Source organism: Camelina sativa, chromosome 17, assembly GCF_030686135.1.
Source record: "Camelina sativa cultivar CO46 ecotype springtype chromosome 17, ASM3068613v1".
Taxonomy (NCBI): domain Eukaryota; kingdom Viridiplantae; phylum Streptophyta; class Magnoliopsida; order Brassicales; family Brassicaceae; genus Camelina; species Camelina sativa.
The window spans coordinates 14629995-14645001 of NC_141896.1; the positions used below are offsets into that span (position 1 = coordinate 14629995).

Genomic DNA, 15007 nt, shown 5'->3' on the forward strand with positions numbered 1-15007 from the left:
CACAGATTTGGAATAACATTATCAGCTTTGTCATAAAAGTGAATTCCACTATCACAACATATTGTTTCATTGTCATCATCGCATGTTTTTTCCAACCAGAAAATATAACAAAAAGAACAAGTATCGCATTCACATAGAACCATCGTCCATAACCATAGAACCATCGTCCATAACCATAGAACCATCGTCCATAACCATATAGTGTATCATTAGATTAGACCTCGTGTTGTTATCCTTCTTTCTTTTGGTTTGATCAAGAATAAATTATTCGTTTCCACTTTCCAGTGACAATTGCATTTCAAAATTGAACCAATCATATTCTATATAATAAGATAAAAATCAGGGCGGCTTTGTTTCTCCGTGTAATGCGCCGTAGATATAATAATATTGAAAGGAGATGAATAAGACTTTTTTTTTACAAAGAAGTGGTCAACTGAATGGTTCTTGACTCATGAGATTGGAAATATAGGGACCTTCTTATGTGGTTCCTATCATGCAAAGAGAGAAAAGGTCCACGAGGCTGCATTGTCACATAAACTAACAATCATTATTAATGACAAAAAAGCTTTATTAAAAAACATACAAGTTGTCATAATCAGAGCAACCCATTATTATGTTCCAAATCATTCAAAGTTCAAACAATGTGAGCCTAAAAGAACTCAACTTCATTGTATATATAAACCCTTCTTCTTCCACATGAGTCTCTTCAAGTAAACTACATTACATTTCATCTCTCTAACAGAACCAAAAATGACGAAAACATCGATCATTGTGGCAATATGTCTAATGCTTGCTCTCAACATTGCTGCTAAAACTAAGGTACGCAATATATGTTTTTTCTGTTCCCAGATCTGAATCTCTCTACTCAGTTATTTTTTGTTTTTTTTTGTTTTTCCTTGGTCTACTTAGCTTATACGAGTTTTAGTTCTTGCAAGAAGCTAAGATTAGTATGCTTTGTTTGATGATTCAATAGGTTCACATAGTGTATCTCGGTGAAAGGCAGCACGATCATCCTGACTCAGTCACCGAGTCTCATCATCAGATGCTTTGGTCAATCCTCGGAAGGTAATAACTACTTTAAAAACTTGTATTATCAACTTTGACCAAACCATATCCACACTGGTTGTTATACTCATTTTTGTTAATGTCACATCACATATCACAGCAAAGAAGCTGCACATGAGTCAATGGTGTATAGTTATCGCCATGGATTTTCCGCTTTTGCAGCCAAACTAACTGATTCCCAAGTGATTCAACTCTCAGGTACTGATAAACACACAAAGATTGATACTTTGGAATGACCATTTGGGTCAGTTCTTGTTTGTTTTTTCGCCATGGCTTAATGCAACTATTTATTTTGTGTGATATAAACAGAGTTACCTGAAGTTGTTCATGTCATACGCGATAGATTCTACGAACTACAAACAACTAGGACTTGGGATTACTTAAAACATACTTCAAGACATCCAAAGAATCTTCTAAACCAAACTAACATGGTCATCATCGGTGTAGTTGACTCCGGTATAAACTCAACTCTTGCCCCTTAAACCGAATTCTTGTAAAGTTTCAGATTTAATTAAACCGGGGTTGGTTTTATATTTATATCAGGGATATGGCCAGAGTCTGAATCATTCAGTGACAAAGGTCTTGGACCAATACCAAAACGTTGGAAAGGAACTTGTGAGTCAAAACAGAGCTTTAACGGCTCAACCGTTTGTAACAGAAAACTGATTGGCGCCAAATACTTCATCAGTGGCTTAATCAATGGCGCCGACGAAAGCAACTGGAACACTACAGAGAATCCAGAGTACATATCTCCTAGAGACTTCAATGGTCACGGGACACACGTGGCTGCAACCGCTGCTGGCTCATTTGTGCCAGACGCGAGCTACTTAGCTCTCGGGAGAGGAACCGCTAGAGGTGGTGCTCCACGGGCACGCATAGCAATGTACAAGGCTTGTTGGCACTTAGCCTCTATAGGAACAGCGACTTGTTCAGCTGCAGATATGTTGAAAGCAATAGACGAAGCGATTCACGACGGTGTAGACGTTTTGTCAATCTCCACATCGTTCCCAATTCCTCTGTTTCCGGAAGTGGATGCTCAGGACGCTATGGCTGTTGGAGCGTTTCATGCGGTTGCCAAGGGAATCCCCGTTGTCTGTTCAGGTGGTAACGCGGGTCCTGCTTCTCAAACCGTCACCAACACGGCTCCTTGGATCATTACCGTCGCTGCAACCACTCAAGATCGGTCTTTTCCAACACTTATCACACTTGGCAACAACATTACGATTGTGGTAAGTTAAAAAAAAAAACAGAGGAAAAAAATCACTTCTTGCACAAACTCTGTTTTTAACATTTCAAATTTTAGGGTCAAGCATTGTATCAAGGTCCAGACATGGATTTCACCGGTCTAGTTTACCCTGAAGGTCCAGGAGCAAGCAACGAGACATTTTCAGGGTAATTTTCAAACTCTCTAATCTTTTTTTTCTTTCTAGTCTGTCATCTCAATCGTTTTCTCTTACTAAGACCAAACCTTTTAAAAAACTTGCAGAGTCTGTGAAGATCTTGCTAAAAACCCAGCTCGTATAATAAAAGAAAAGATTGTCTTGTGTTTCACGAAATCGACAGATTATTGTACCGTGATCCAGGCTGCATCAGATGTATTCAACCTTGATGGCTACGGCGTTATAGTTGCAAGAAATCCAGGCTATCAGCTTAATCCATGCGACGGTTTCCCCTGTCTAGCTGTTGATTACGAACTAGGAACTGATATACTCTTCTACATACGTTCCACTAGGTATATATATTACATAACCCCTTACATATTAGTTAGTAATTGTAACCAATACCTAGATATTGATTCTGTATATCAAATGGTTGGTTTTGTAGATCACCAGTCGCCAAGATTCAACCTACAAGAACATTGGTTGGACTCCCTGTTGCTACAAAGGTCGCGACTTTCTCATCGAGAGGACCTAGTTCAATCACTCCAGCAATTCTCAAGGTATGATCCAAGCTTAGCTACTAAATTCTCTGTTTTTGATAAGTCTTAAAACTTTAAACCCTAAAATTTACAAGTTTCATGTAGTTACTTTTGACTGAAGTTTCTTTTGATGGTTTTATACAGCCTGATATTGCAGCACCTGGAGTGAACATACTCGCAGCTACTTCTCCAAACGATACATTCTACGACAGAGGATTCTCCATGAAATCAGGAACATCAATGTCAACTCCTGTTGTTGCAGGAATTGTTGCACTCCTCAAGTCTTTGCACCCTCATTGGTCTCCAGCCGCCATTAGATCCGCTATTGTCACTACAGCTTGGAGAACAGATCCATCAGGTGAACCCATTTTCGCAGACGGGTCAAACCGCAAATTAGCTGATCCATTTGACTATGGAGGAGGCGTTGTGAACTCAGAGAAAGCCGCAAAACCCGGTCTTGTTTACGATATGGGAGTTAACGACTATGTTCTCTACTTGTGCTCTGTTGGTTACACGGATTCATCCATTACTAGACTCGTCCGCAAGAAGACGGTTTGTGGAAACCCCAAACCTTCAGTTCTTGATCTTAACTTGCCTTCAATCACTATCCCAAACCTTGCAAAAGAAGTTACTATCACTAGAACCGTTACCAATGTTGGAACAGTTGGATCGGTTTATAAGGCTGTTATTGAGGCTCCGATGGGTGTAAATGTGACTGTGACACCAAGCACATTAGTGTTCAATGCTGAGACCAGGAAGCTTTCGTTCAAGGTCCGCGTGTTAACGAACCATAGAGTGAACACTGGATACTATTTTGGAAGCTTGACTTGGACTGACTCTGTTCATAATGTGGTTATTCCTTTGTCTGTTAGAACTCAGATCTTGCAGCGTTATTACGACGAGAACTGATTAGATCTCTGTGAGATTACTTCAGATTCTGCATTCCTTTATTATTATTTTTTTTTAATTTCTTATTTAGTGTATCATCATTGAGTTCATGATTGATTAATAAAACGATTATTGTGGTTATTTAATATTCTTAACATTTCTACTAAAAGCTTATTCTAAGTTTCTTGGGGAAGAAGATAGGGCCATAGAGGAAATATAAAGTCCTCAAATCAGTTTTGATTAATAAAAGTTCTATGAATCATCAGTTCTCATCATAGTAGTTTTGCAGGATCTGAGTTCTAACAGATACATGGATTATCACATTATGTACAGAGTCAGTCCAAGTCAAACTACCAAAGTAAAACCCAGTGTTGATTTTGTGTGTGGTCGAGACTCTAACCGTGAAGGAGACACTTTTAAATTTGGAGTTAAACACTAGTGTCTCCGGCGTCACAACCACTATCACACCAAGCGGAGGCTCCACCACGAGTTTATAGACCGAGTCGACTGGTCCAACATTAGTGACGGTTCTAGTGAGAGTGACTTCGTCTTTGAGATTTGGGATTGTGATTGAAGGTAAGTTGACGTCAAGAACAGAAGGTTTGGGGTTTGAACAGACTGTTACTTCACCGACAAGCTGAGAGATAGAAGAGTCATTGTAACCGGCTGAGCACAAGTAGAGTTTGTAGTCTTCTGAGCCCATGTCATATATGAGACCAGGTTCTGCAGCTTTCTCAGGGTTCACAAGGCCTCCACCATAATCAAACGGATCAGCTACTTTGCTAGAAGACCCTTCTGCAAAAATCTGCTCTCCGAATGGATCTGTTCGCCAGGCTGCAAAGTGATACGGTTGGTCACTTGGTCTAGTGTTTCACTGTAAAGAGAAGGCTAATGATGTGGACTTTGAGTGAGTAGTTTGAAGAGAACTAGAGAAGCCACTAATGGAATTGGAAGGTCTGCAGTTACAATCTGAGAGTTGCAGTTGCAGTCTGAGAGTATAAATAAGAGAGATGAGTATCGAGAGAGATTATGTTGAATATTGTGAAGATTGGTCAAGCGATGTGCTTGTGTTTGGAGAGGTGAGCTAGTGATGTGCTAGTCTCTCTCTTATGGTGTGTTGGGAGCTGAGCTAGTGATGTGCTAGTCTCTCTCTGTTCTTATCAGTGGAGTAGTGATATCGTAAATCTAACATTGGTGCGGTGAAACTAAGATCGGAACTTCAACGCGACGGTGATGGCGGAGTATGAGGCGAGTTTGAAGTTCTTATACGGTGAGCATCAGCGCTTGTGGCAGACGTCAGCGGAACATGAGGCGAGGTTCGATTCGTTGGATTTGACATTGAAAAAGATGAAGCAAACTTTATCGGCGTTGTCGAATTACCTTGAGAAACGTCCGATGCAACCGGAGTCTTCGCATCAAGCTTCACAGCTTCCGATCTTCATCGGAGGTGATCCAAAACAGTGGATCGCAAGGATTGAAGCTCAATTTGTTGGTGGTGAGTGTTCAGAGAAGGAGAAGTTGGCGTTCGTTTCCAATTTTCTCGGCGGCCAAGCAAAATCTTGGTTCCACAAGGAACAATCCTGGATTCCTTTCAATAGTTGGAACGAGGTGAAAGATGGTTTATTGTTAATGTTTGGAAACGATAGGGATCAAAAGCGTGTAGGTTTGGAGCTGGATCGCAAACTGGAACAGTGGATCAAAGATTTTGATCGCAAGCATCAGAAGTCAGAAAATTGTGGTCACAAGTGTCGACGTGATTCAAGAGATAGAATCAAGTGGTGACATTGTGTTGCAGGCGAAATTGATTCAACAACATGCTTCAGCTTCGAGAGAAACGTTTTCACAGTTTCAGGTACAAGATTCTCCCTTGGAACCTAGCCTTGAATTTAGCAAAGAGTCATTGGATGCCATGGAGGATTCATCTGTGTTCTGCGAGCAATCACATGTTGTTCATGCTTCAGAAGTGGTTGAGTTTTCTGAGTTGTTAACAAGTGTCAAGAACACACAATGTGAACTCCAAGTGTTCGATAAAATGCTGGTGGGAGACAAAAGAAGGAAACAAAAACTTAAACAGAGAAAGCATCTCAAGGCTTGGCGGTTTAAGTTCAAATTGAGGTCAGGAATTCAGCAGCTCACGGATTCATGTTTTTTTGCTTCTGAAGGATCAAATGGGAAACAGAACAGCTTTAAGCCTTGGAGAAAGATGAAACAGTCACCTCGGTCACAGTTTATTTGTAAAATGAGAATGAGACTGCATTTAAGAGGACTGTATCAGCTTTGTTTTAGTGAGGTGAAGTTTCATTTGAAGCAGAAATGGAGATCTCAGATTCTGCATTCACTTTTAGGGCCTGCAGCTACACAATCCATGTTCTTGTGTAAAGTGGAATCAGGGGAAGAGACTGGTATTACACAAGACGAAAACAAAGGCCATACATATTCTGTGATTTCAGGTGTGTTACAAGCAGCTTTACAAGGGAGAGAGTTAGGTGCAGACTCTCTGTTTCTGGATGTTGAGAGAAAGGCTGTTGCTCACTTGTGGCATCGTTGGAAAATAAAAGTTGAGACATTGCAGGCTATTTCAGAACATCTAAGGTGTGAACTGGTGTATTCTCAGTTCACGGGAGGGATCAGCTTCTGCGGTATCAATCTTGGACCTGTAGTTGCAGCTAATGGTGCCGTTAGTAGTGATAACATTGTTGAGGTGCATGTGAGGCTGTTTACTTGGGTGATTCTAAAGGGTATGATGATTGGGATGATCTCCAACAAGTGTGTGATCCATGCCACAGTCTTGTATAAGTTTAAGAAACACAAGTTTCTAAAAACCTGGAACTTAAATACAAATCTGAGAGAGTGGGAATGCAAAGACAACACAAGCAGATTCTGTACTTTACATCTTTCAAGGAACAGCTGCAACAGAAAAAGAAGTGCCATTTGTTGAGGTTTTGGCAAGCTCCATACAAACGTGGCCATGTCTTTGTGAATGGGTTGAGAATAGTGGGGCTACAAGTTAGTCTTGCTGAGATAGAGCTGCAGAAAGGCCAAGGCGTCAACATTCCACTTATCAGTTCCATGTCCCAGTTATGTTATTTGTTGGGTTATACTTCGGAGAAGAAGTTTGTGACTTGGTTGCAGGTTGCGTATGTGTTGAACAATATCGGATCTCTGCTTGTGAGGCTGATGGAAAAGAGTTCTAACTCTTGGAAATTTGCATTCTACCATGAGTCAGAGGGACTACAACAACATCATAATCGGTTTGGACTGGAATGCAGAATGGTTAGTTGGGGGAATGCGTGTGAGCTGTAAGGTAGGACAACACCATCCTTTGGTTTTGGTTCTGGCTTTGATGTTCTACAGAGAGAGCTTGATGAAGACTCACGTGAAGCCACTGCCATTATCTTGCACAATCTTAAGAAACAGAAGTTTCTTAAATCCTGGAAATTCAAGTACAAATACAAGATGAAAGAGAGTGGCGATTGTCCTATAACAATGGCTGATCTCAGGTGCTCAACATTTCTATGGAGATGTAAGACTGTCACAGTTGTTGCGAGCAGTCTGTTCCTGCCATCACACGGACCAATATTGGTGACTTGCCACGGCAGTTTTCTTTCTTAAAGCTTGAGGACAAGCTTGTCTAAATGGGGGGGGAGTATTGATACGGTTGGTCACTTGGTCTAGTGTTTCACTGTAAAGAGAAGGCTAATGATGTGGACTTTGAGTGAGTAGTTTGAAGAGAACTAGAGAAGCCACTAATGGAATTGGAAGGTCTGCAGTTACAATCTGAGAGTTGCAGTTGCAGTCTGAGAGTATAAATAAGAGAGATGAGTATCGAGAGAGATTATGTTGAATATTGTGAAGATTGGTCAAGCGATGTGCTTGTGTTTGGAGAGGTGAGCTAGTGATGTGCTAGTTTCTCTCTTATGGTGTGTTGGGAGCTGAGCTAGTGATGTGCTAGTCTCTCTCTGTTCTTATCAGTGGAGTAGTGATATCGTAAATCTAACACAAAGTAAAGACAACGATTTCTTGAGTTGGATATATTGATCGGTTGTTATTGTAGTTGGAAGAAGATAAAGAACCTGTAGTGACAATGGCTGATCTAAAAGCAGCAGGGGACCAATCAGGATGTAGAGCTTTGAGAAGTGCAATAACTCCTGCAATAGCTGGAGTCGCCATCGATGTTCCTGAAAGAATAGCAAATCCACCAGCACTCAAGGTGGAGTTGGGAGATGTAGCAGCTAATATCCTTACTCCTGTTGCTGCTATGTCGGGCTGTATCATAAATATAGAGCATTTTATTAATTAAGATATTGCAGAACTTCTGATGGTGTCAAAACTTTGAAGACATACTTTTAGAATCGCCGGGGACATCGAGTTAGGCCCTCTTGATGAGAAATTTACAACCTTAGTACCAACAGGTTGTCCGGAGAGTGTTCTAGAAGGTTGTATCTTCACAACAGGTGATCTGTTAATCTTTTTCTTATGAATATGTTTTTCTTGGAAGGGAAGGAAACAACTGAAAATGTACTACTGTATGAAGTGAGGATCAGGGTTTATAGTTTCATACCTAGTGGAACGTATGTAAGCAAGTATATCTGTCCCGAGCTCGTAGTCAATGGCGACACATGGAAAATCATCATCACATGGCTTGAGAGTGTACACCGGGTTTCTTGAGATGATCAGGCCAAGCCCTCCGGCTGTCTTCACAAAAGATGCAGCGTTCGGTATAGCAGTGTTGGTTCTTGAAGTTGTGAAACACAGCACAACTTTCCCAGCCATTGTACGGTTGGAGTTGAGATTAAGGGATTCACAGACACTACAAAGTGTTACAGATTCAGTGAAACTAAACAAATGTCTTAGCAAGAAGTCAGGTTCTCGTTACTAACCCGCTGCTGTTCCCTGCATCCGCTGGATAAACTAAACTAGTTAAGCCAAGTTCCGGACCTGTGTAGGTTGCTTGACCCTGAAGTAAGATTGGAAATACACATAATCAGAGAGTTCCAAGGGAAAAAAAGTGATAACAATAGAAACAAAAATGTTTGTAGAACATATAACTCTGCTTTACCAAAATCACTTTATTGTTCCCAAGTGTAATAGGTGTGGGAAAGGACCGATCTAGAGTGGTTGCAGCCACTGTTAAGATCCAAGGAGCTGTGTTTACCACGGTCTGAGCTTCTGGACCATCGTTACCACCTGCACAAACAACTACAATGCCTTTTGCAACAGCATGGAATAATCCAGTAGCAAACTCATTAAGCATGTCAGTTTCAGGAAGTAGAGGGACTTGACCAACAAGAGAGATTGACAAAACATCAACACCGTCATGCATAGCTTCGTCAATTGCTTTGATGATGTCAGAATTTAAACAAGTCAATCCTTCTAGCTCTTCCAGATACCAACAAGCCTTGTACATTGCTATGCGAGCACGTGGTGCACCACCTCTCAAGGTTCCTCCAGCGAGACCTTTGTAGCTTACGTTGGGAACCAATGATCCACCCGCAATGGAGGCGACGTGCGTTCCATGGCCGTCAAAGTCTCTAGCGGAAATGTAATCAGGGGATTTTGTGGAATTGAACCCTTTGTTTTGAGCAAGAAACCCTTTTATAAAGTACTTGGCTCCTATGAGCTTTCTGTTGCAATTTGTTGGTCTGAAGTTTTCTCCTGATTCACATCCTCCTTTCCATTTTCTTGGTATTGGTCCAACCCCATTGTCATTAAATGATTCAGACTCTGGCCACACTCCTACAAACCACACAAAACCAAACAAGTCAATGAGGTGCTTAAATAAAGAAATCAAAAGAAACATCAACAACAATAAAATCTACAGTGTGACTAAATCTATTTATACCTGTGTCAATAACACCAATGATAACTTGGTCACCCATGTTTGTGTCAGTTAAGAGATTCTTTGGATTGGCAGCAGAAAGGCCTAAGTAGTCCCATGTTCGTGTTGTCGCGAGTTCATAAAAACCATCCGGTATGACATGAACAACTTCAGGCAAATCTGTTTCCAGAATTATGTGCATCAGCAATGAAAACATTTAGCTAGTCTTGCTTATAAAATCAAATCAAAGTAGTCTTAGTTTTGTCACAGATTTTGAAAGCTAAGAAGCAAAGAAAAGGTGTGTGACTTAAGACAACTGCGAGTACTACCAGCGATTAACTTGGCTTGTGACTTGGTGAGTTTGGCAGCAAAGCCTGAAAACCCATGTCGGTAACTATACACCATTGAGTCATGTGCATCTTTTTTACTGTGACACCAAATAAAATTCTTGGTTAAAAAAGCTTGAGACATGATGTGACCCACAAGAATTGAATGAATAATTGATCAATCAGCACTCTGTACCTTCCAAGAAGTGACGACAACATCTGGTGATGAGATTCTGTGACAAACTCAGGATCATGGTGCTGCTTCTCACCCAGATACACTATATGAACCTATTTGATTATCATCACAACACAACCAAAAACTTGGTCATAACCTGTTACTAGTTTCTCTTTTTTTTTTTGCTATTTGGTATAAAAAAATACCAACTTACCTTGCTCTCAGCACCAGCAAGTGCAACATTCTTCAGAACTATTATCAGACTTAGCACCAAGAGAATAAATGGTACGTAGTTACTCATCCCAATAAACAGTAGAGTTTTATTTTTCTCAATCTACTTAGAAAATTTTGAGGAAGCAACAGCATTTTATATAGAAACATGCTTTAGTTTTCGTGCTTTTAAAATTACAACTTGTCGAGATTAAGAAGAAAATTCAAGAAGTAGAAATGTCTTGGTCAAGCTAACTTTTAATGTTGTGTGGCCAAGAATGTTTGGTCTTCTTTGTGTGGCCAAGATAACATTGTATGATACAGAGAGATGAACAGACATTAAGAAGAGACTATTTCAGAGAGATGAACGACACATAAAGCATGTGCGTGAGTACTTTCATTTCTAAGTAAAACTGTTAAATGAAAGCAAAAAGACAAATCCACTGGTTCGCTTCTTCTTCTTGGATTTATAAACACATGGACAAGAAACAATGTATTCACGTTAATAAGAATCATTTAGTTCTCATCGTAATAGTTCTGCAGAAGCTGCGTTCTCACAGACACGGGAATAGTTACATTATGAATAGAATCTGTCCACATCAAGTTTCCAAAGAAGAATCCAGTGTTGATTTTGTGTGTGGTCGAGACACGAACTGTGAAGGGGACACTATTTGTTTTAGAGTTAAACACTAGTATCTCTGGTGTCACAGCCACTCGAATCCCAAGCGGAGGCTCTACCACGACTTTGTAGACCGAGTCAGCTGATCCAACGTTAGTGACGGTTCTCTGTGAAAGTGACCTCGCCTTTAAGGTTTGGGATGGTGATTGAAGGCAAGTTGACATCAAGAACGGAAGGTTTAGGGTTCGAGCAGACTGTTACTTTACCAACAAGTTGAGAAATAGCTGAGTCGTTGTAACCAGCAGAACATAAGTAGAGAATGTAGTCTTGTGTTCCCATGTCGTAGATGAGACCAGGGTTTGCAGCTTTCTCAGGGTTCACGATGCCTCCACCGTAATCAAATGGATCAGCTACTTTACGAGATGATCCTTCTGCAAAAATTTGCTCTCCAAATGGATCTGTTCTCCAAGCTGTAAAAGTAATGAACACAAATATTGAGATCAGTGTGTAAAAAATATTCAAGGTTTTTTCTTTAGTAATTGAAGTAAAATACGAAACCTGTAGTGACAATAGCTGATCTAAAGGCAGCAGGAGACCAATTAGGATGCAAAGCTTTAAGAATTGCAACTACTCCTGCAATAACTGGAGCAGCCATTGATGTTCCCGCAAGAATATCAAATCCCCCAACACTAGAATTGGAGTCAGTGGATGTAGCAGATAATATGCTCACTCCTGGTGCCCCTATGTCTGGCTGAAAAGTAGATATTTTATTGTGATTCAAAACATCAGAGGAAGAAAATCAAAGAATAAGGATCAAAACATACTTTGAGGATCGCTGGGGAGATCGAGTTAGGTCCTCTTGATGAGAATGTAGCCACCTTTGTCCCCACAGGTTGTCCAACATGTGTTCTAGAAGGTTGTATCTTCACAACAGGTGATCTGCAGAGTTGCGTACTTTTCTTATTACAATTCTATGTTTCTTGGAGGGAGTGCAACAACTAAGATCGTAGTACTTTTTCATACCTAGTGGAGCGTATATAGAGAAGTACATCTGTCCCGAGCTCGTAATCAATGGCTACACAGGGGAAATCATTTCTACACGGAGTAAGATTGTAACCTGGATTTCTTGCGACGATCACGCCAAGACCACCGGCTGCTTTTACATAAGAGGCAGCTCTCGATACAGCACTAAAGAGTGTGTTTGTTGTGAAACACAACACAACTTTCCCTGCCATCGTACGGTTTGGGTTGAGATCAAGGCGTTCACAGACACTGCAAAAATGTTACGTCCATATTTAGAAAAATATAGAACATTTGCACGTAAGTCTTAACAAAAAGCAAGTAATTTGATGATACCCGCTAAAGGTCTCATTGGTGTTCCCTGCATTCTCTGGGTAAACCAAACTGGTGAAGCCGAGTTCTTGACCTGTGTACAGTGCTTGACTCTGTATGTGAAAACTCATACTCAGACAGTTTCAAGATTTGAATTGTGTTTAGGGAAAGAAAAAAAAATCTACTCTGCTTTACCAGTATCACTTTGCGGTTCCCTAGAGTAATAGGTGTGGGAAAGGACCGATCTAGAGTAGTTGCAGCCACGGTTAAGATCCATGGAGCCGTGTTTAACACGGTCTGAGCCGCTGGGCCAGAGTTCCCACCTGCACAAACAATTATGATGCCTTTTGCTACTGCATAGAACGCTCCAGTAGCAATCCTATCACGCAGGTCGGTTTCAGGATACAGAGGAATTTGAGCGCCAAGAGAGAGTGATAAAACATTAACACCATCGTGCATAGCTTCATACATTGCTTTCAAGATGTCAGAAGATGAACAAGCCACTGCACCTAGCTGATCCACATACCAACAAGCCTTGTATATTGCTATGCGAGCACGCGGTGCGCCACCTCTCAAGTTTCCTCCAGCAAGTCCTTTGTAGCTTATGTTAGGAACAAATGAACCACCTGCAATAGATGAGGTGTGTGTGCCATGTCCAATAAAGTCTCTAGCAGAAATGTAGTCACGTGATACTGTGGAGTTGAATCCTTCGTTTTCAGCTAGAAACCCGTTGATCAAGTACTTGGCTCCTATGAGCTTTCTGTTGCAGTTTGTTGATATGAACTTTTCTCCTGATCCACACCTTCCTTTCCAATGGCTCGGTATTGGTCCAACACCATTGTCGTTAAACGATTCAGATTCTGGCCACACTCCTATAACCTCACAAAACAGCAAGTCACTGAGGGTGCTACAATAAAGGTATGATCTGAAACATGAATTAAGACCAAGCTACAATTTCTAACCTGTGTCAATAAAGCCAATGATAACTTGGTCACCCATGTTTGTATCATTTAGGAGGTTAATAGGATTAGCAGCAGAAAGACCTAAGTAGTCCCAAGTCCGAGTAGTCGCAAGTTCATAGAAATTATCAGCCATGACATGAACAACTTCAGGAGAATCTGTTTCCAAGATTGCATCAGCGATGAAACTATTAAGCTCAAAATTTTAGATCATATCATTAAAAAATGCTATAAGAAGCCTAAGGGCGTGGTGAAACTGAAGGCAAACAACAAAGGCTATGTATGAGAGTACCAGCAAGTTTATTGGCTTGTGAGTCAGTAAGCTTGGCAGCAAAGCCTGAAAAGCCATGTCGGTAACTGTACACCATCGATTCATGTGCATCCGCTTTACTGTGACACAAGATAAAAAAAGGTAAACAGCTTTGAGACATATATATATAATGGAGTTAAAATACTACTAATCAAGTAGTTAGTTAGCTAGCTTTGTACCTTCCAAGAAGTGACGACAACATCTGGTGATGAGATTCTGTGACAAACTCAGGATCATCATCATGTTGCTTCTCACCAAGATACACTATATGAACCTATTTTGATTATCATCACAACACAATACAACACAAAAATTGGTCATAAGAGTTATATTTTTGTGCTGTATGATAAAAGAAGAAGATCATTTTTTTTACCTTGCTTTCATCACTACTAGCTCGAACAAGATTCAAAACTATAATCAAACTTAGCACCAAGACAGTTAATGATCTGTAGTTCCTCATTCCAAAGAAAAAATGTGTTTTCAATTTTTGCAATTAACTCGAAAGACTTTTTTTTGTTTGAGTAAGCAGCACCCATCAATCAAATTTATAGTAGAAAACATGATTGATTTAGGCCATGAATGGCAACACGTCGAAGTGCGTATTTCAACACTTTTTAAATTTTTTTGCTATATGTCACCATTCATGTATCCATTCAGTAATATGCGTTTTTGGAAAGAGAAAATCAAAACCCACTTTGCGTTTTTCAAGTGAACGTAATAACAAACGGACCGCCTTTTTTTTGTCCAACATCCATTTAGCAGCGGTTTTCTAAATAACGCACAACATAATATAAAACCTTAATTTATTATATTTAAATTATATAGTGGAATCAAGAAATTACTATGCTAAAAATTTATTTTCAGTTTTAAATTTTTAAAACTTTTGATAAATAAATTATCTTTTTAATCTTTTCTTCAAAAAATTACTTCACTATATATTCACAAATTATAAAATAATCATTTTTAATATGAAAACAGATTTGTGAAGAAAAAATTATATCATCCTAAATATATAATATCTATTTTAACTAGATTTAAAATTTTTAAAATAAAATCCATAGTTTCCTCTAGAATGAATTTATTTTTAAAACAATGTATATTTTAATGAAATAAAATTTACATGATTAATTTCAAATAATTTCGGTTTTTGAAGTTTATAAATAGTAGATGAATTACTATATCATTAACAATTAAAAAACTAATTTATAATATATTTTATTATAATGTTTATTTATAAGATATAACTATACTAGTTATTTTTATTTATAAAATAATATAAATTCCGTACCGCAAACTGTTTTTCACCAATCAAACATTATTTCGTACCGCTTATTTTAGAGTAACCGCACTTGTCCCGCAAATATATTTGTCCCGCATGTACCGCAGT

At 39.6% G+C, this 15007-nt stretch overlaps 3 protein-coding genes and 1 pseudogene across 3 annotated transcripts; 2 read left to right on the top strand and 2 right to left on the bottom strand.

The window, feature by feature from the left end:
- The first annotated feature begins 493 nt into the window (after positions 1–493).
- LOC104757661 (subtilisin-like protease SBT3.2) lies at positions 494–4012 on the top strand. The gene is made up of 9 exons (XM_087497110.1): positions 494–819; positions 974–1065; positions 1166–1263; positions 1375–1521; positions 1609–2294; positions 2369–2457; positions 2552–2797; positions 2890–3004; positions 3128–4012. Exons 1-9 carry the CDS (start codon positions 751–753, stop codon positions 3890–3892), a joined length of 2307 nt encoding a protein of 768 aa, XP_087353236.1. The 5' UTR covers positions 494–750; the 3' UTR covers positions 3893–4012.
- Positions 4013–4090: 78 nt separating this feature from the next.
- LOC147923738 (subtilisin-like protease SBT3.3) lies at positions 4091–10607 on the bottom strand. The gene is made up of 10 exons (XM_087497109.1): positions 10405–10607; positions 10212–10303; positions 10019–10116; positions 9714–9869; positions 8931–9607; positions 8752–8828; positions 8433–8681; positions 8216–8330; positions 7945–8137; positions 4091–4705 (listed from the first exon to the last, which is right to left on the bottom strand). The coding sequence occupies exons 1-10, from the start codon at positions 10489–10491 to the stop codon at positions 4134–4136; spliced, it is 2316 nt and encodes a 771-aa protein (XP_087353235.1). The 5' UTR covers positions 10492–10607; the 3' UTR covers positions 4091–4133.
- Positions 5105–5653, top strand: LOC147923739 (uncharacterized). Its single transcript, XM_087497111.1, has one exon. It carries the CDS (start codon positions 5105–5107, stop codon positions 5651–5653), a length of 549 nt encoding a protein of 182 aa, XP_087353237.1.
- A 237-nt stretch (positions 10608–10844) lies between the features above and the next one.
- Positions 10845–14104, bottom strand: LOC147923740 (subtilisin-like protease SBT3.5; annotated as a pseudogene).
- Positions 14105–15007: the final 903 nt, after the last annotated feature.